We start from the raw sequence: 21,778 nt of genomic DNA, 5'->3' as shown, positions 1-21,778 counted from the left end.
ATAGTAATTAAATATCATCCAGGGGGCCATAGATAATCAATTCGCGGGCCGGATCTGGCCCGCGGGCCTTGACTTTGACATATGTGATCTAAGGAGTTGGAAGGTCAGAATCCCATTAACACATTGACAACAGATTTCAAAACTACTAACGGCTCACATGAAGAAAAATGTATGCGAAGCTTGAAGAATATTAATTTACTGAACATTCAGCAGGAATTAGAATGACATATCTATCCATGACATATCCTCTGCCACCTACAATTATCTATAAACAGAAAAGGATGGTCCCTGTCTCTTCATCTGATCATGTTTGCAAAAAGCTGGGTAGAGAGTGAGGACTTAGCATTAAAGAGCCAAAAAAACTAATAAAATCAATTGTAACAAAATGTGAATATAAAATTAACATATTCTAGGTGACAAAAGCACAAATACACTATATTGCCAAAAGTATTCGCTCACCCATCCAAATGATCAGAATCAGGTGTTCCAATCATTTCCATGGCCATAGGTGTAAAAAATTAAGCGCCTAGGCATGCGGACAAACATTTTTACAAGAATTTATGAAAGAATGCGTCGCTCTCAGTGAATTCCAGTGTGGAACTGTGTTAGGATGCCACCTGTGCAACAAATCCAGTCGTGAAATTACCTCACTCCTTAATATTCCAGTCAACTGTCAGCTGTATTATACGAAAATTGAAGTGTTTTGGAAATTACAGCAACTCAACCACGAAGTGGTAGGCCACGTAAACTGACGGAGTGGGGTCAGCAGAGGTCGCCAACTTTCTGCAGAGTCAAAATCGCTACAGACATCCAAACTTCATGTGGCCTTCAGATTAACTCTAGAACAGTGTGCAGAGAGCTTCATGGAATGGGTTTCCATGGTCGAGCTGCTGAATCCAAGTGATACATCACCAAGTGCAATGCAAAGTGTCGGATGCAGTGGTGTAAAGCACGTCGCCACTGGACTCTAGAGCAGTGGAGACGCGTTCTCTGGAGTGACGAATCACGCTTCTCCATCTGTCATCCTGAAACCCATCTGGGTTTGGCGGGTGCCAGGAGAACGGTACTTGTCTGACTGCATTGTGCCAAGTGTAAAGTCTGGTGGAGAGGGGATTATGGTGTGGGGCTGTTTTTCAGGAACTGGGCTTGGCCCCTTAGTTTCAGTAAAAGGAATTCTGAATGCTTCAGCATACCAAGACATTTTGGACAATTCCATGGTCCCAACATTGTGGCAACAGTTTGGAGCTGGCCCCTTCCTCTTCCAACATGACAAAGCAAAGTCATGTGGGTCCATAAAGCAAGGTCCATAGAAATACAAGGTCCACAAAGACAAGGATTGCAGAGTCTGGTGTGGATGAACTTGACTGGCCTGAACCGAGTCTTGACCTCAACTCAATAGAACACCTTTGGGATGAATTAGAGCGGAGACTGAGAGTCAGGCCTTCTCGACCAACATCAGTATGTGACCTCACTAATGCGCTTCTGGAAGAATGGTCAAAAATCCCCATAAACACACACCTAAACCTTGTGGACAGCCTTCCCAGAAGAGCTGAAGCTGTTCTAGCTGCAAAGGGTGGACCAACGTCATATTGAACCCTATGGATTAGGAATGGGATGTCACTTAAGGTCATATGTGAGTCAAGGAAGGTGAGCGAATACTTCTGGCAATATAGTGTATATAAACACTTGTGCAAAAGTACAAAAGTGTAGAAAGAGTAGAGACAATCACATACACACTATTCATACGCACAAGCGCAGGATCGTGCATGTGAGAGTGAGTATATGAAAGTACAGGCCATGGTGGAATAGTACAGGCTCTACACCGTGAGGGTCTGTAGAAAGAAACAGTCCCTGAGCAGGCTGGTTCAAGTTTGTATGAACTGCATACCAGATGGCAGCAGCAAGAACATACTGTGCTTTGGGTCTCTTCGGACGATCTGTACTGTAGACCCACTTATGGAGATGGATATGTGGTCCAATTCCTGTTTCCTAAAGTCAGCTTCTTGGTCTTATTGCTGTTGAGTGAGAGGTTATTCTCCTAACACCAGTCTGTCAGAGAAGTGGCCTCCTCTCTACAGACTGCCCTGACCTCATCAGAGATCAGACCTACTATTGTTGTGTCATCAGCTAATGTAATGACAATGTTGGAGCTGTGAGTGGTGTACAGGACAGGACTGAGCTCCATGGGATGCTGCTGTATGGAGAGTCAGTGAGGAGGAGGTGGTGCTGCATCTTCTTACCACCTGACGATGACCTTACAGAAAGTCCAGGATCCAGCTGAAGATCAGATCCAGATCTAGAGCATAGAACTTTGTGTCAAGCTTCTAGGGGATTTGATACTGAATGCATAGCTACAAATAGCACTCTCACATATGTGTCTTGTCCAGACATGAAAGGCCAGTGTGAGGTCAGTGGCATCATCTGAGGATCTGTGCAGAGACAAACTGTGATAGGAAGTGAGGTGCAGATGAATTTTATATCCAGCCTCTCAGGGCTCTTGATTATGCTGGAGGTTAGAGCAACAACAGGTTAAAACAGTCACTCAGACAGGTTACAGTGCTTGCCTTGTACCAGAAGAATAGTGGCCAGTTTGAAACACATAGGAACCATAGACAGTGGTTACTCCAGCTAGCTGATCTATGCATACTTTGAGCAGGTGTCCAGGGATTTTTTTTCTGGGCCAGATGCTTTATTATTATCATTATGTCTTTATTAGCCTAAAGGATCTATGCATATCAGGTACGAGATGTGAGAGACGTCCTCGGCGTGACTGTGTCTTTTTCACAGATCTCGCTGTGATCCACTTCAAAATGCGTTCAGCTATTCCGGGAGCGTGGTGGTGCTGTTAGTCATGTGGTGCGTTTCCCCCTTGAAGTCTGTTATATTGTTCAGCTCCAGCTACATACTCCTCATCTTGGTGATGTTGAATTGATGCTTCTACGTTAGCTCTGTACACATGCATTTGGAGTACTGGCTTTTTTCTATACTTCATCATGTTGCTGAGTGTAGAAAGGGTACAGACAATGGACCTAGAAACAGCTATTTGTGCATTCAGTGCTTTGCTGTGGTTCTTATCATCTATGTCAGGGGTAATCAATTAAATCTTTCCGCGGTCCATTTTTGGCAGATAGCTCAGACCTTAGGTCCGGGTCCGCGGTGGCGAACGAAAGTTGTTGGGGGGGGTGGAGAACGAAAGTTGTTGAGCGGGGGGGGGGGGGGCAACGTAACACTCAAATGGGTGGTGAACGTAACACTCGTCTGGAAATAAATTCTCCGGTTTAAAATATAGTCTCCCGTTAAAATTAATTTGGCATTTGGGTCCGTATCCAGTTAATCAGGAATGTGATTGGGTCCGGACAGGACGGCGTTCGGGTCCGGATCCGGACCGCGGTCCGCCATTTGGTGATACCTGATCTATGTACTCGTCAATGTTGTTGGTTGAGGCTGTCCAGAATATCTCCTAGTCTGATCAAAACAATCCTGAAGGATAGAGTCTGATTAGTCTGACCAGCATCTGACCTCCTTGATGGTGATCCTGATGAAGGAGTAATCTGATTTGCCTAAGAGAGGATTGGGCAAACCTCTGCGTGCTTACTGGAAAGAGGTATATCACTGGTCTAGTGTCTTTCCATCCGTTACAGATGATATGATGGAAATAATTGGGAGATATTCGGCAGGTTTGCTCTGTTAAAGTCCCCAGCAACAATGATGGTGGCCTCAGGGTGTGCAGCTTCCTGCATGTTAATAGCCTTGTATAGTTTTCTGAGTGGCAGGTGGATGTCAAACTTTGGGGGTATGAATACTGCAGTGGTGACAAGTCCTGAAAATTCTCCGAGTATCTACAGTGGCTCGTCCTCAGAGATCCATGTTTCCATAAGGCAGATTATGTATCAGTCATCTTCCTGATCGGCTCCCTTGGTTCACTGGGTTTGTTGTCTAAGGACCATTCAGTGTTTGTGATGTGAGTTGTCTAAGGACCATTCATTGTCTGTGATGTGAGTTGTCTAAGGACCATTCAGTGTCTGTGATGTGAGTTGTCTAAGGACCATTCAGTGTCTGTGATGTGAGTTGTCTAAGGACCATTCAGTGTCTGTGATGTGAGTTGTCTAAGGACCATTCAGTGTCTGTGATGTGAGTTGTCTAAGGACCATTCAGTGTCTGTGATGTGAGTTGTCTAAGGACCATTCAGTGTCTGTGATGTGAGTTGTCTAAGGACCATTCAGTGTCTGTGATGTGAGTTGTCTAAGGACCATTCAGTGTCTGTGATGTGAGTGCCGTCTTGTCTCTCCTGCTCCTTCTCTGGCGTCTGCTTCCTCAGCCTCGCGGCACAAATGCAAACAAAAATCTATCATTTGCAAACAACCAATCAGCACTCAGAAACTGAAAGTTCAATTTTCGGTAGTCTGATGTCATATATAAAGTTGCTGTCATATACAGAAGTGCTGTCAAAGGTGCTGATGACACCTAATGCAAAAATGCATCAGATAAACACAATAAACAAAATACTACTTAATGCTGAGGGAGCTTCCAATGCAGCTGCGTCATACTCAGCAGTATCTTCTGATGGTATAATTCTGTCTAGAAATGGAATCAATCTCTATAGAAACTGTCACAAAATAGCATCAACTAGATAGTGAAAGATGGTCTTGAAAACCATGTGAAGGTCTAATGTATTTAATTGATATTAATGCTCAGTCAAGTAGTAATTGTGAAATAAGTGTGTAACTGGGGAGCAAAACAATTTTTTTTTTACTCGTGCCTCCTGGTATGTGTTTGCAGTTTCTAACTTCACTGGACTGGGGATAAAACCGATGTCACTCCCCTCCTTCACCAAGCGACCAATCCACCATTCATTATTATACTTCTGTAATACAGACAGATCCACCATTCATTATTATACTTCTGTAATACAGACAGATCCACCATTCATTATTATACTTCTGTAATACAGACAGATCCACCATTCATTATTATACTTCTGTAATACAGACAGATCCACCATTCATTATTATACTTCTGTAATACAGACAGATCCATCATTCATTACTATACTTCTGTAATACAGACAGATCCATCATTCATTATTATACTTCTGTAATACAGACAGATCCACCATTCATTATTATACTTCTGTAATACAGACAGATCCACCATTCATTATTATACTTCTGTAATATAGACAGATCCACCGTTCATTATTATACTTCTGTAATACAGACAGATCCATCATTCATTACTATACTTCTGTAATACAGACAGATCCATCATTCATTATTATACTTCTGTAATACAGACAGATCCACCGTTCATTATTATACTTCTGTAATACAGACAGATCCATCATTCATTACTATACTTCTGTAATATAGACAGATCCATCATTCATTACTATACTTCTGTAATACACAGATCCACCATTCATTACTATACTTCTGTAATACAGACAGATCCACCATTCATTATTATACTTCTATAATACAGACAGATCCACCATTCATTATTATACTTCTATAATACAGACAGATCCACCGTTCATTATTATACTTCTGTAATATAGACAGATCCACCATTGATTATTATACTTCTGTAATACAGACAGATCCACCATTCATTATTATACTTCTGTAATATAGACAGATCCACCATTGATTATTATACTTCTGTAATACAGACAGATCCACCATTCATTATTATACTTCTGTAATATAGACAGATCCACCATTGATTATTATACTTCTGTAATACAGACAGATCCACCATAGATTATTATACTTCTGTAATACAGACAGATCCACCGTTCATTATTATACTTCAGTAATACAGACAGATCCACCGTTCATTATTATACTTCTGTAATACAGACAGATCCACCGTTCATTATTATACTTCTGTAATGCAGACAGATCCACCATTCATTATTATATTTCTGTAATACAGACAGATCCACCATTCATTATTATACTTCTGTAATACAGACAGATCCACCATTCATTATTATACTTCTGTAATATAGACAGATCCACCGTTCATTATTATACTTCTGTAATATAGACAGATCCACCATTCATTATTATACTTCTGTAATATAGACAGATCCACCATTGATTATTATACTTCTGTAATACAGACAGATCCACCATTGATTATTATACTTCTGTAATACAGACAGATCCACCGTTCATTATTATACTTCAGTAATACAGACAGATCCACCGTTCATTATTATACTTCTGTAATACAGACAGATCCACCGTTCATTATTATACTTCTGTAATACAGACAGATCCACCATTCATTATTATATTTCTGTAATACAGACAGATCCACCATTCATTACTATACTTCTGTAATACAGACAGATCCACCATTGATTATTATACTTCTGTAATACAGACAGATCCACCATTGATTATTATACTTCTGTAATACAGACAGATCCACTGTTCATTATTATACTTCTGTAATACAGACAGATCCACCGTTCATTAGTATACTTCTGTAATACAGACAGATCCACTGTTCATTATTATACTTCTGTAATATAGACAGATCCACCATTGATTATTATACTTCTGTAATACAGACAGATCCACCATTCATTATTATACTTCTGTAATATAGACAGATCCACCATTGATTATTATACTTCTGTAATACAGACAGATCCACCATTGATTATTATACTTCTGTAATACAGACAGATCCACCATTGATTATTATACTTCTGTAATACAGACAGATCCACCATTCATTATTATACTTCTATAATACAGACAGATCCACCATTCATTATTATACTTCTGTAATACAGACAGATCCAACATTCATTATTATACTTCTGTAATACAGACAGATCCACCATTCATTATTATACTTCTGTAATACAGACAGATCCACCATTCATTATTATACTTCTGTAATACAGACAGATCCACCGTTCATTATTATACTTCTGTAATACAGACAGATCCACCATTGATTATTATACTTCTGTAATACAGACAGATCCTCTGTTCATTATTATACTTCTGTAATACAGACAGATCCTCTGTTCATTATTATACTTCTGTAATACAGACAGATCCACCGTTCATTATTATACTTCTGTAATACAGACAGATCCTCTGTTCATTATTATACTTCTGTAATACAGACAGATCCTCTGTTCATTATTATACTTCTGTAATACAGACAGATCCTCTGTTCATTATTATACTTCTGTAATACAGACAGATCCTCTGTTCATTATTATACTTCTGTAATACAGACAGATCCACCATTCATTATTATACTTCTGTAATACAGACAGATCCTCTGTTCATTATTATACTTCTGTAATACAGACAGATCCTCTGTTCATTATTATACTTCTGTAATACAGACAGATCCTCTGTTCATTATTATACTTCTGTAATACAGACAGATCCACCATTCATTATTATACTTCTGTAATACAGACAGATCCTCTGTTCATTATTATACTTCTGTAATACAGACAGATCCTCTGTTCATTATTATACTTCTGTAATACAGACAGATCCACTGTTCATTATTATACTTCTGTAATACAGACAGATCCTCTGTTCATTATTATACTTCTGTAATACAGACAGATCCTCTGTTCATTATTATACTTCTGTAATACAGACAGATCCACTGTTCATTATTATACTTCTGTAATACAGACAGATCCTCTGTTCATTATTATACTTCTGTAATACAGACAGATCCTCTGTTCATTATTATACTTCTGTAATACAGACAGATCCACTGTTCATTATTATACTTCTGTAATACAGACAGATCCACTGTTCATTATTATACTTCTGTAATATAGACAGATCCACCATTGATTATTATACTTCTGTAATACAGACAGATCCACCATTCATTATTATACTTCTGTAATATAGACAGATCCACCATTGATTATTATACTTCTGTAATACAGACAGATCCACCATTGATTATTATACTTCTGTAATACAGACAGATCCACCATTGATTATTATACTTCTGTAATACAGACAGATCCACCATTCATTATTATACTTCTATAATACAGACAGATCCACCATTCATTATTATACTTCTGTAATACAGACAGATCCAACATTCATTATTATACTTCTGTAATACAGACAGATCCACCATTCATTATTATACTTCTGTAATACAGACAGATCCACCATTCATTATTATACTTCTGTAATACAGACAGATCCACCGTTCATTATTATACTTCTGTAATACAGACAGATCCACCATTGATTATTATACTTCTGTAATACAGACAGATCCTCTGTTCATTATTATACTTCTGTAATACAGACAGATCCTCTGTTCATTATTATACTTCTGTAATACAGACAGATCCACCGTTCATTATTATACTTCTGTAATACAGACAGATCCTCTGTTCATTATTATACTTCTGTAATACAGACAGATCCTCTGTTCATTATTATACTTCTGTAATACAGACAGATCCTCTGTTCATTATTATACTTCTGTAATACAGACAGATCCTCTGTTCATTATTATACTTCTGTAATACAGACAGATCCACCATTCATTATTATACTTCTGTAATACAGACAGATCCTCTGTTCATTATTATACTTCTGTAATACAGACAGATCCTCTGTTCATTATTATACTTCTGTAATACAGACAGATCCTCTGTTCATTATTATACTTCTGTAATACAGACAGATCCACCATTCATTATTATACTTCTGTAATACAGACAGATCCTCTGTTCATTATTATACTTCTGTAATACAGACAGATCCTCTGTTCATTATTATACTTCTGTAATACAGACAGATCCACTGTTCATTATTATACTTCTGTAATACAGACAGATCCTCTGTTCATTATTATACTTCTGTAATACAGACAGATCCTCTGTTCATTATTATACTTCTGTAATACAGACAGATCCAACATTCATTATTATACTTCTGTAATACAGACAGATCCACCATTCATTATTATACTTCTGTAATACAGACAGATCCACCATTCATTATTATACTTCTGTAATACAGACAGATCCAACATTCATTATTATACTTCTGTAATACAGACAGATCCTCTGTTCATTATTATATTTCTGTAATACAGACAGATCCTCTGTTCATTATTATACTTCTGTAATACAGACAGATCCTCTGTTCATTATTATACTTCTGTAATACAGACAGATCCACCATTCATTATTATACTTCTGTAATACAGACAGATCCTCTGTTCATTATTATACTTCTGTAATACAGACAGATCCACCACTGATGTAACTAAGGAAGAGGGAATGAGCAGATAGGCATGATCAGCATGGCACGAGCACAGTGTCATTAACATCCACAGCATGGTCCTGCACACACACTCACATACACACTTACACACACACCCACACACACAATTAATTATAGGTATGCCTAACAGAGGACATTGTGTCCACTATTGGCACGGGCGATGGAGGCCCGCTGGTGAATCATACACTCACGTCACCTCCCTCTCTGCTCTGGATGATTGGTGAAGACAGCTGCTATCAGCGTCTCTCCTTTCTTCAATATCTCTCTTCTCCCTCCCTTCCAGTTCCTTTACAGGTTCCTTTAAGACCCCATTCCCATCCTTACTCCTCTACAACCAAATGTGTACATCGTCTTCACAAGTAAAGGATATTCTCTGGCTATTGAAATAACTTCCAATAGTTATCAATGAACATACAATATAACTTGTGATTCTTAAGGTGATACAATAATATGATTCTTTACCACTACAATGGCCACTTTTCCTTCTACCTCTGCTTTTCTAACACTCCATCTGTTATGCAACACGTTTCCATAATGTATGCAGTATTGACAATACTGAGAGATAGACAGCATGAGGGAGTGTAGTTTGTGTGTATGTGTGTGTGCGTATGACTGTGGTGAAGAGACAGGGAGAGAGAGAGAGACAGAGGGGATCAGATCTCTCCATCCATTGTCATTTGCCTACTCTGCTATCCAAACAATTCTGAATAGTAGACATGGGTCATTCACATAGTTAAAAACTGAAAACAGATGGCAATATGGCATCCATGACATGCAACATTATACATCAGTTAAATTGAATAAATGTTGAAAATTTCTAACTGATGAACAGTAAAAAAAAGCCATAGTATAAATATAAATAACTGGGAACTTTTTTTTTTTTTTGGGGGGGGGGGGGGGGGGGGGGGGGGGTTTGGCTTGAGTTATCAGATGTGTGTATGTGTTTCTATGCATGTTTAGGAAAGATGTGAAAAATATGGCTGTTTCCCTGTACAAACATGGATAATGAATACATTTTTATTCCTGTCCCCATGCCTATACGCTGGTGGACATCTGGACTTGCTATGAATATTTATGTGTCTGTTGCATTTTTCATAAGAGATTGATGGCCAGAGCTAAATTTAACATACTGGAGAAAATGTAGAGACAAAAAAAATAGAGGACTGATGGAGGTAGAAAAAAAGAAAGCATGACTGAGAAAAAGTCTTTGTGTGTATTCACGCGCATGCGCATATGTGCGTGTGGGAGTTGGGAGTGTGTGCGTGCATGTGTGAAAATTAGCAGAGCTTTGAACACCTGCATCATTTTCCCTCTCAGAAAGCTCTTTAGAAAGCTTTTTCCAAAAAAACTCCAAATGACCTGAGGTAACTGAAAACTGTGTCTAATCTCCTGTGTGTATGTGGTGGTGGTGGTGGTGGTGGTGGGGGGGGGGGGGGGGGGGGTGTTGAGTGTGAGTTGGGGGTGAGTTTTTGTGAGTGTCAACTGAATACTGGGGGATAGGGTTGGGAAAGTGAGATTACTTGCATAGGAAAAAGGATTTGTGTGGCTGCCTGCATTTGAGAAAGAAAAACAAGTGATACAAAAAAATTAGTCTGCGGCAGTCAGACGTAACTATGGCAAATATTAAGGAGGTGGTTAAACTGGACGATGTCCAGACGATGTCCGATGCTGTAATCTGCTCTGGCCCCATCCCAATGCGGCGTGACAATGAGCAATACAGCAGGCTCACATCGTTAAACCACTGGATGTCCAAGTGGTGCTTTGAAAATCAAGTGGGCTATATTGATAAAGTTTGAGGGCAAGCCTGGTCTCTTAGGCAAGGATGGTGTCCACCCCACTTTCCTGCAGCATAGCCCATAGCCTGTTAGTTAATCAGAGTAGTATTAGGAGCTGCTGATAATCCAGAGTCATGACCATGCTGCAGACAAACAGGCTAAACCGACTGTCTGCGAGCTGCCAAGAGGCGCCACCAAGTTCCCAAAGAACAGAGAGTTAAGGTTCAATTAAATCATAGGAAAATTGTCCGTCCTAATATTCAAACTAATATTCTAATAACTACTACTAATAAACTAATAACCAATTAATAACTAAGATTCAAACCTCGCATCAGATTATTAGTAGCAATATGACTGATCTTAAAATCCGATTACTCAATATATGTAACTAAGCTATGTACATAGACCAAGATTGTCAAGCAGAAATTCTTTAGAAAATAATCAGAGACACTTTGATATCTCCAGTTACTTTGAGATGCTGTCTATAAACAACTAATCCATCTACAAATAAAAACGCATTTTCCCTGATTTGTCACGTAGGGCAACGCCCCCTCTCGTAGCTGTCACTCTGGGTTCCCTCATGTCCGTGTTCCCTGCCTGTTTGTCCCGCCCTGCTCGTTGGTTTTGATGGATTCCTTGTTTGTTACCACGCCCCTGTGTCATTGTCATCACCTGTCCCTAGTTTAGTCCTGTGTATATTAGTCCCTGTGTCTCCCAGGTCTAGTTGTCGGTCTTTTTGTTATGCCTGTGAGTTGTCTGATCTCGTTCTTCGTGAGTACTGCCGTGTTTGCGCCTTGTGTTACCCGTCACCCGTGTATTTTGCCTGTCCTTCCGTAGTCAGTCTGCCTTGTTGTTTTCTTTGTCCGTGTTCATGCCTGTGTACATTTCATGTCAGGATTGCCACCCCGTTATGACCCATGCCCGTGACTACAACTCTGCCTATGGAATTTCCTGTAATAAATCTCGCTCTCCTCAGCGCTTGTGTCCGCCTCCCTGTTCTGCCCCGCGCAGATCGTTACATAAAGACCGAACTAACAAGGACACAGCGAGGGAGCGAGACTCTGGTGAGTTTAATCGCTGTGATGAGATGTTGGCTGGTTCGGTCCAGTTCAACTCTCCGATATCGCAGCGTGAACGAACCAGAGACAGAAATTCCCCTGGCGCTGTGGGAACACGGAAGTCTCGACGCGCACCAACGAAAGCCCAGTCACTTTCGGTTTCGACTGGCTTTCGCGTCGAGACTCCTGTTGAGCGCTACGTGTCTGCCCGGCTTGATCACTATAGGGAGGAGAAACCTGTGGTACAAGTCGCGGGCAGACGGATTGAGTGCACAGACTGGCGTTTGCTTAACCCTCGGTTGGCTCTCGATGGCTTCTGCGAGCTCCCGACGCCTCAGAGGAGGCGGAGCCGTCGCAGAGAGAGCCACCGAGGGGCTTCTGTGTCTGTGTATTCTTCCAGGCTCACCCAGGACCCTGAGGAGGAGGACCTACCGCCGCTGATCCAGCCAGCTACACATCACGACACCCCCAAGTATTTTTTGGGGGGGAGTACAAGCCACGTCGGCTTGGCGGTCCCGCCCCCCGATGACGTCAGTATGGCGGTCCCGCCCCCCGAGGACGTCGGCTTGGTGGCTCCGCCCCCCGAGGACGTCGGCTTGGCGTACACGCCCCCCGAGGACGTCGGCTTGGCATACACGCCCCCCGAGGACGTCGGCTTGGCGTACACGCCCCCCGACCGCATCTCCTCACTCCAGGTTCCAGTTCCCGCTGCCCGTAGGCAGTCCGTGCCGGTTCCTGTCCCCGCTGCCCGTCGGCAGTCCGTGCCTGTTCCTGTCCCCGCTGCCCGTCGGCAGTCCGTGCCTGTTCCTGTCCCCGCGACCCTGGAGGGGTCGTCCACGCCGGTTCCTGTCCCCGCGACCCTGGAGGGGTCGTCCACGCCGGTTCCTGTCCCCGCGACCCTGGAGGGGTCGTCCACGCCGGTTCCTGTCCCCGCGACCCTGGAGAGGTCGTCCTCGCCGGCTCCGCCTGTTCCCGCTGCCCGCCAGCGGACCCTGCCTGTTCCCGCTGCCCGCCAGCGGACCCTGCCTGTTCCCGCTGCCCGCCAGCGGACCCTGCCTGTTCCCGCTGCCCGCCAGCGGACCCTGCCTGTGCCCGCTGCCCACCGCCCGGCCGCGCCTGTGCCCGCTGCCCGCCGCCCGGCCGCGCCTGTGCCCGCTGCCCGCCGCCCAGCCGCGCCTGTGCCCGCTGCCCGCCGCCCGGCCGCGCCTGTGTCCCCAGAGACGGTGCTGCCCTCTATTGGGCCTGGACTCTTTGTGCCCTCTGCTCTGCCATGTGCCCCTGTCTCTTTGCCCATGTTCCCCTTGCTCCCATGTTCTGTCCCTGGTTTTGTGTTGGTCCCAGTTCCTGTGTGTGTACCTGTTCGTGTCCTCGTGCCCGTCCCTGTGTCTGTGTCTGGTCGTTTCCTCCAGGTCCCTGTCCCCGTGTCTGTTCCCCAAGTCCTGACCCACTTTGTTCCTGTGCCGGTCTCTGTAGTCCAAGCCGTTTTTGTCTCAGTGTTTACCTCTGCCCTGTCCCCTGGCCCCGCTCCAGTGTCTGTCCCCGGTCCTGTCCTGTCCAGCCCTGCTCCTGTGCCTCACCCTGGCCCTATCCGGTCTCCCTGTGTCCCGTGTCATGCCGTGTCCCAGGTCCCTCGTCCTATTTTGTCTGGTCCTGTCCCTCCGGTCTGTCCTGTGTCCGCTGTCCCTGTCCTGTCTGCCCTTGCGTGCCCCGGAGTGGCACGCTTTGAGGGGGGGTTATGTCACGTAGGGCAACGCCCCCTCTCGTAGCTGTCACTCTGGGTTCCCTCATGTCCGTGTTCCCTGCCTGTTTGTCCCGCCCTGCTCGTTGGTTTTGATGGATTCCTTGTTTGTTACCACGCCCCTGTGTCATTGTCATCACCTGTCCCTAGTTTAGTCCTGTGTATATTAGTCCCTGTGTCTCCCAGGTCTAGTTGTCGGTCTTTTTGTTATGCCTGTGAGTTGTCTGATCTCGTTCTTCGTGAGTACTGCCGTGTTTGCGCCTTGTGTTACCCGTCACCCGTGTATTTTGCCTGTCCTTCCGTAGTCAGTCTGCCTTGTTGTTTTCTTTGTCCGTGTTCATGCCTGTGTACATTTCATGTCAGGATTGCCACCCCGTTATGACCCATGCCCGTGACTACAACTCTGCCTATGGAATTTCCTGTAATAAATCTCGCTCTCCTCAGCGCTTGTGTCCGCCTCCCTGTTCTGCCCCGCGCAGATCGTTACATGATTAATGTGTACAGACCACCAGGGCCTTACTCAGACTTTCCAAACAATTTCAGCGATTCTGCAGCAAGTTTAGCGGTATGCAGTGACAAAATAATAATGGTAGAAGACTAAGATACATTTTGATAAGGCGGAGGATCCTCAGAAAATGACCTTTACTTCAATATTGAACTCTGTCGGCATTACACAAAATATTACAGGACCTACTCATTATTGTAATCATATCCTAGATTACATTTTAACGCTGGGTATCGACGTAGATAACATAAATACACTCCCGCAAACCGCAGCAATCTCTGACCACTATCTAGTCTCATTCGAGCTACATCTTAACCTGAATACTCGCTTGTCTCCTTAACATTGTATAAAACGCTTGATAAATTCATCGGTTTACTGAAACCCTGCCAGATTTAACTACTTTAGACTACTCACCATCAGATTTAGAGGAAAGATTGCTTAGAGAATACCTGCAGATCAGCTCTAGTTATAGTAGCTCCACTCAAATATAAAAAGTCTAGAGCTGAAAAGCTCACCCCATGGTACACTGACCAAACTTGAAATTTACAAATAGCACATAAATTGTAGCGGAAATGGCGATCCTGTCACGTTATGGCCCGTGACCCCTCCCTTTTGGGCGTGTGTTTACATTGTCTACATCTAGTTGTCTGCATCAGTGGATCTCAGTGCGGTTATGTCTTAATGTGTTCATCCGTCTCACCTGTGGCTCGTCTCGTCATCACTCGGGACTTATGTGGTTTGTCTATTTAATGTGCGTTCGCGCAGTGTTCCGTGCTCGTCTTAGTTTGAGTCTGAAACGTCTTTTTGTTTACGTGTTCCATGTACGCTGTCTGTGTTTTATTTGTAATCATTAAAGTGACGTTTGCTGAAACCGTGGAACTCGTGCCTCGTCCTTCGCCCCGCTGCGATCGTCACAGATCCACTAAGCTGGAAGTATTCCACTGTGCCTGGAAGGAAAGCCTTATTGAATACACAAGGGAACTCACTAAAGCACGCTCAGTATACTTAGTCTCACTGATTGAGAATAATAAAAACAATCCTAGATTTCTTTTTAGTACTTAGTACTTACAAAAAATCAAGCAGGCGCTGAACCTCAGATTCCAGGGGACCTTACCTAGTAATGTCTTTATGGATTTCTTTGATAATAAAATAGAGAATATTAGACAACTTATAAAACCTTTTATAGGTAATCCAACTGGTCTGTCATCTGGTTTGGTTGATACTGAACTAAATTTTGCATTAGGAGAAACGCTTGAAGCTAAATTGTACTACTTGCACATTAGACTCGGTTCCCACAAAATTACTAAAAGAGGTATTACCAGTTGTAACTGAACCTCTTTTAACGGTAGTTAACTCATTCATTACAATAGGTCACATGCCCAAATCCTGTAAACTAGCGGTCAGTAAACATATGATCAAGAAAACAAATCTTGATCCAACTGTACTATCTAGTTATAGACCCATTTCAAACATATCATTTATATCCAAGATCATAGAAAAAGCTGTAGCCCAGATCACAGGATCTTCCTAGAACAGTTATAAAACTGGGTTGGAATCTCAGGCACAGCCCTTTCAGGGTTTAATGTTTACTTAACTAATCACTATCAGTTTGTAGAGCTCAATACCATTCCCTCCAAACTCACAAAAGTGAAATATGGAGTCCCGCAAGGCTCCATCTTAGGACCACTATAATTTACATTATACATGCTACCATTGGACATAGTTATAAACAAACATGGTGTCAACTTTCACTGCTATGCAGATGACACTCAACTTTACTGTCACGTTGTGGGGGGGCCCCCTACCGGTCGCCCCCAGTTACAGCGGCAGCGGTCCTGTTTGTGGTCACGTGATGTTCGTCCCTTAGGTGGGCGGGACCCGTGATCCGTCTCACCTGAGGGTCGTTTGTTCATCTATATATGTCTTGTCTTTGTACCAGTTGACTGCTGGTTATTATTTCCTTCATTTGGAACAATGCACGGGTTTTTGGTTTGCACACTTTCTATTAAACCATCCTCTTTCCCTGAGACTTGGCGTGATCGCTTCCTTTTTGAGTTGCTCACCTTGCCCGTCACATTTACATATCAGCCAAACCTGATGACAAATTCAGTTTAGGAAACAGTGAGGCCTGCGTAAGTGATATTAAATGCTGGATGTCACTAAACTTCCTCCAACTTAATGGTGACAAAATGGAGGTTCTTCTTCTGGGCCCAAAGGCCACAAGACAGAAAATACCAGATCTAATGCTAAATCTCACAGACTACGCCATTACACCTGGCTCAGTAGCCAAAAATCTCATCGTCATACTTGACTCTGATTTATCATTTGATAAATACATAGATAATACTACTAGGATAGTTTTTCTACATCTCTGCAACATTGCCAAGCTAAGAAAAGCATCATCACAGCATGATGCAGAAAAATTGGTACACGCCTTTAGCTCCAGATTAGACTAGATTAGATTAGATTATTGTCAGGATGCTCATATAGGAATCTAAATAAACTTCAAATAGTTCAAATTTCCACAGCCAGAGTTCTGACTAGAACTAGAAAATTAAATCATATCAGAACAGTCCTATCAGTCCTGCATTGACTCCAAGTTAAATTTTGTACTGATTTTAAAATAAAAAAGGTACAGATCCAGGGGTTCATGGGATAAGGGTTTTATTGTAAACTGGGGCACTGGTGCTGTCGTCCTGTCACTGCTCGTGGTCACTCAAGTTTGTTGACAGTGTAGTGGATGGATGCAATGTCTCAGAATGCTCCCAATGATTATGCCTTTTTAGCTAGGCTGTAATAATTTAATACCGGAGTTGCTGCCACACTCCCGAAATGTTTACATTCCCTCTGTCCTGCATATGATCCCATACATAGCAAAGTTTCTCTCTTTTCTTTTTCTAAATGGCTGCCCACCTACCTGAGAAATACTGAGACGAAGAGAGACGAACCATTCCTGATACCCCCCCCCAATTCTTGGTTCCTCTCAAGGTTTCTTCCTCATGTTCTCAGGGAATTTTTCCTTGCCACCGTCTCGCCATTGGCTTGCTCACTGAGGGCTTGGACTCAGACACTTGTAAAGCTGCTTTGTGACAACAACTGTTGTAAAAGCGCTATATAAATAAATTTTGATTTGATTTCATTTGATTTGAAATACACTGATAGTGTTGCGGGGGCATCAGCCCAACATTTAATTAAAGAGAGAGCGAGAAGAAATATAATATTGCAGTTTACCCCAGAAAATCAATAGACATGCAAAAAAGACACAACCTACATGGATTCAGATCAGTGCTTCCTAACCGTGATCCTAAAAAATTCCTGCACTGTGCATTGCATGAATCCCAGAACCTAACCTACCCACTATTAACTTATGGGCATGTTAGCTGAGGTGCAGGGAAAATGCTGTTCTAGACAAACTAACAAAACAAACCAGGATCCCGCCACTGAGAGGACCTAACGAAGCAGAGCTGGTCACTGTCGGGATAGACAGAGGGACTCCAGTGATACAAGGAAGCCTGGTTTTGTAGCCTGGGGATTTTGGGACTCCAAAACCAGATCATTTCCTCCTTGTTTTGTCCTTCGATGAACACTTTTAGGACAACACTGGCCTCCTTCATCTAAAAAAACAAATTGTCCTGCACTGCAAAAAGGATTTCACTGCCTGTGCAGGGGAAATGAAGGCGCCTGGGCAAATGCCCCACTTTCCTCTACTGCATAGCCAAGACATCCAGGTAGGAGCGTAATTACCCACGACAGAAAAAGCCCTTATGCTGGAAAGGTCTAACAGAGTAAGCTTGACCCAAAACGCTGTTCTGTGCACACAAAATACATGAAAAGTTCATGAAATGTTGACTATGCTTGAGCAGATTAAGAAAGCTTGATAAGAAATTATGTGGACTCTTAAGTATGTTTGTGTGTGTATGTGTTTGTCCAAGGAAATAAAAAAAAAAACTCATTCAGTAGAATATACAACAGTTGCCAAACTCTAATGAAAATTCTACAGCAGAAACACAGACTGATATAAGTGACCAAAGAAATTAGCAATAAATCCACTCTGGACTGTGAAGACAGTTAGCTGATCACCTTATTAATTAAATATCTGTCTGTCTCCACACCTATATGTGTGTTTAAAGGACTACTTTGTCCAGAGAAATCCCAGGTATAGAAAGACTAGCAGTCAAATAGAATAAGACCCACTCATGTAAAGACAAACAGGCAAAGGCAGACATGTTCTTTGCTGTATGAGTGTGAGTGAGAGGGAAAGGCACAAGAAATGACATCCAAAATAATTATGGGTTATTCCCATAATAAGGGTCAAATGGCATGCACTATGTCTAGGCTACACTTTGAGCTGCATAATACACTGTTATCTGACAACAGATGTCCATCTTCTCTGTCTCTCCTCTTCTGACACTCCTGATACTATCTCTTCTCAACCTTATACACTTGCATTTTGCTTTTGATGGCACATATTTATTACTTCATCATTCCAGTCCTTTCAGGTCTCTCCTTCCACGATCACAAGCAGTAAACAGGTCAAAAGGTCAGTGAGTCAGACAGACAGACAGGTAGGTACTTGCCTGTTTGTCTGTCTAGCTTGACAAGCACTTGTAAATATGGTTACATCAGAACAGACAACACACCCAAATGAATACACCAGAGATAGGTGGTTAGACAGGCAGGTGTATGGGAGCAAACCTTGGCCTTCTCTAGCTGGGCCTGGGCCTGTCTCTGGGCCTCCCTGCGCTGAGCCTCTTTGTCCTCCTCCAGAGACACATCAGAGTCAGATGGTCGAGTAGTGCACGAGTCTGCCGATCCCTACGGCGAGAGCAGAGGAACAAACATTATCAACACGCCACAGGCAGCACATCGCACAATGCAGAACTAAGCCATTTTTCATTAGCTTTTCCTGCAGGCTGTACCATAACCTGCTGTAGCATTAATGCTCTGAACAAAGGAAACGTGGTGTCTCACACGTTCCCCAAACACCCTCAAAGGACAGAAATTTTACTTCAAGGGACAAGAGACAAGGGAGTGTGAATGCCAGGTGCGATACAGTTGAGGTCTCACTGGGGGTGGAAGATGTTGGACTGTTGCTGTCCTGCTCACCTCTGGGGACATGTGAGTGTGTCCCCCAACCATCACTGTGCCCTGGATTAACAAAGCAGGTGATGCTGACCTGCTCCACACTTTCAGCTTGCCATGGTGCTAGGAACAACCGTCCCTGATACATGTTATATCTAAATCCTTATTCGCTTTATTCCAATTTTTATAATTCATATAAATGGCATATTTTGAAATAATGTAATTACATGAATAATCAAGACCTGCTAAAATTAAAATTAGAAGGTGGACATGCATTCAGAGGCTTTCTGTGTGCGCATTATGTTTATCCGGGCCACCTACAAACCTCTTCACGTTAGCCTTAATTCCCATGCTACTTTACTGGCCCCACTCACTTCACCACCACATTAGCATTGACCTTCTCTTTGAGGAAACTAGAAGGGTGTTTCAAATACAGTATGACTATAAATATAAATGTATTCATAAATGCATGAGGACACCCACAGCCCCCCCCCCCCCCCCCCCCCCAAGACACCCTATGGCTACTTTGTTGCAGTCTCCGCAATGGTGATTCTCAATATAACTGTGTAAGTGAAAACCAGTTATGACAATGGATTCAAAATAGCATTTGTATCAAAGATTTAATTCACAATAATTTAATTCAAAATAAGACTTCTAATTTTAACCGGGCATTTTGAACAAGGCAATAATGTATGGAAATACTAAAAAAAAGATCTAAAATTGATAAATTTACACATTATGGACCATATTGTGCAGCACTGCGTGCGGTCCAGGCCCAAACTGAGAGATGGAGCTCTCAGACACTGTCTGATCTCTCACCACTTGCTAATGCATATTTAACACCATTTAATATCATAATAGCATGTGATAGGTCATATTCTATGCTGTAATGTTCAGCTACATTGTAGCTCAGTTTCTTTTCTCTAGTCCTGTCCTAGACCTGACTGCAGCTACAGACCTGACTGCAGCTATAAACTCTTTCTACATCTAAGTAAATATTATAAGGAGATTCAGTGACAATACTTTCACTGTACAAAACCATCTAAGGACACTAGTTGCATCCTTAAGCATACATTTTTAATTATTTGTTCATAGCTAATACAGCACATAGTACACAACACAGTACATAACAGTACACAAGCACTCTTACTGTCCATCAGCCATCATCAAACATGCATATATACATACTTGGGGATTCAGTACACACACACACACACACACACACACACACACACACACACACACACAGTTGTAAAGTAGAGTATAGTTTCTTACACCAATATCGTTCTTGACTCGACCCCCCTTTGCTCTTTTCAGCAGCCGTATCCAGGAGGCCTTCATCAGCCAATAGGGTTAGAGCATTTGCTCTCTTCACCATACCAACCACAGATGCAGCTGACCACTGACTACACTGTTACAACACAGGGTACTAAATACTGTCCGAAGTTACACTTAAGCTACAACTGAAGCTAACGAAACACATTTGAACTAAGCTTTTACCATTTTAACACTTTATACCAAGAATACTGATACTGCCCATTATGTTTCCTTAGAGTGCTTTAAGATTTGAAGCTGACAATCAAAAACTAATCAAAAAAACTTCTACAAATCTATATCTAATAACACCTCTGTGAACATGCTATGACTACTACTACAACTGATGTCTACTTTTGATACTAGCACTTTACCCAGCCTATAACTGTCTTAATGTGCTACCTGATGCCTCTGCTATTGCTGGAGCTAATGCTAATGCTAAGAGCAGTAGCTGTACTGTTGCTGTTGCCGTGGGGACAGAGAGTTCCGCTGCGGCGGGTAATTCCACGTTTGCGCGTTTGCTCGCCCTCCCAGCGCATGCTGAGTGAGGGAGGCTGCGGAGGACGGAGCGGAGGATGAAGCTCGTGTGTTAGCGTGCCGGACCCTTGGGCGCCGCGCAGGTAGGCTGGGCTGCCATGCTCGTCGCTGGGGAAGGAGGCTGGCCGGCCCTCCCGAGGAGCTGGGCGATATCTCTAGTGCTGCTGCTGCTGCTCACAGTGCTGAGGTGCTCCACTCTCGGTGTGTCTCCGCACCTGCCGCCTTGCTATATGTCCTCTCCTTCCTCGCTCAACGCGCACGTGTGTACGCGCACGTGAGTGTGTGTGTGTGTGTGTGCGCGCGCGTGTGTCTCAAGCCCCTTGATCTCTGTTTGATCGTCCTAGTGTTCTCATCGTCCACGTTCTGCGGGTCTCTTCTCTCACTCTTTCTCTTGTCCCTCTTTTTGCTTTCTGCCTGCACCTTCCCTCAGCCCCCTCCCTCTCTCCCTC

At 42.8% G+C, this 21,778-nt stretch overlaps 1 protein-coding gene across 6 annotated transcripts in view; it reads right to left on the bottom strand.

Annotated features, from left to right (window-relative positions):
• Nucleotides 1-21,778, bottom strand: part of LOC143474905 (voltage-dependent L-type calcium channel subunit beta-1-like) — an 87,360-nt gene that overhangs the window by 17,971 nt on the left and 47,611 nt on the right. For 5 of the 6 annotated variants that reach the window (XM_076972567.1, XM_076972568.1, XM_076972571.1 and 2 more), the window contains one exon: nucleotides 19,092-19,211. In XM_076972567.1, coding sequence (XP_076828682.1) covers nucleotides 19,092-19,211 — 120 coding nt within the window. Of the gene's footprint in view, nucleotides 1-19,091; nucleotides 19,212-20,753; nucleotides 21,746-21,778 lie in introns of those variants that run through there. The other variant, XM_076972569.1, reaches the window with a different exon arrangement.

This window comes from Brachyhypopomus gauderio, chromosome 14 (assembly GCF_052324685.1).
Source record: "Brachyhypopomus gauderio isolate BG-103 chromosome 14, BGAUD_0.2, whole genome shotgun sequence".
Taxonomy (NCBI): Eukaryota; Metazoa; Chordata; class Actinopteri; order Gymnotiformes; family Hypopomidae; genus Brachyhypopomus; species Brachyhypopomus gauderio.
The sequence above is the reverse complement of the archived record's forward strand: the minus strand, read 5'-3'. Positions and strand labels throughout refer to the sequence as shown.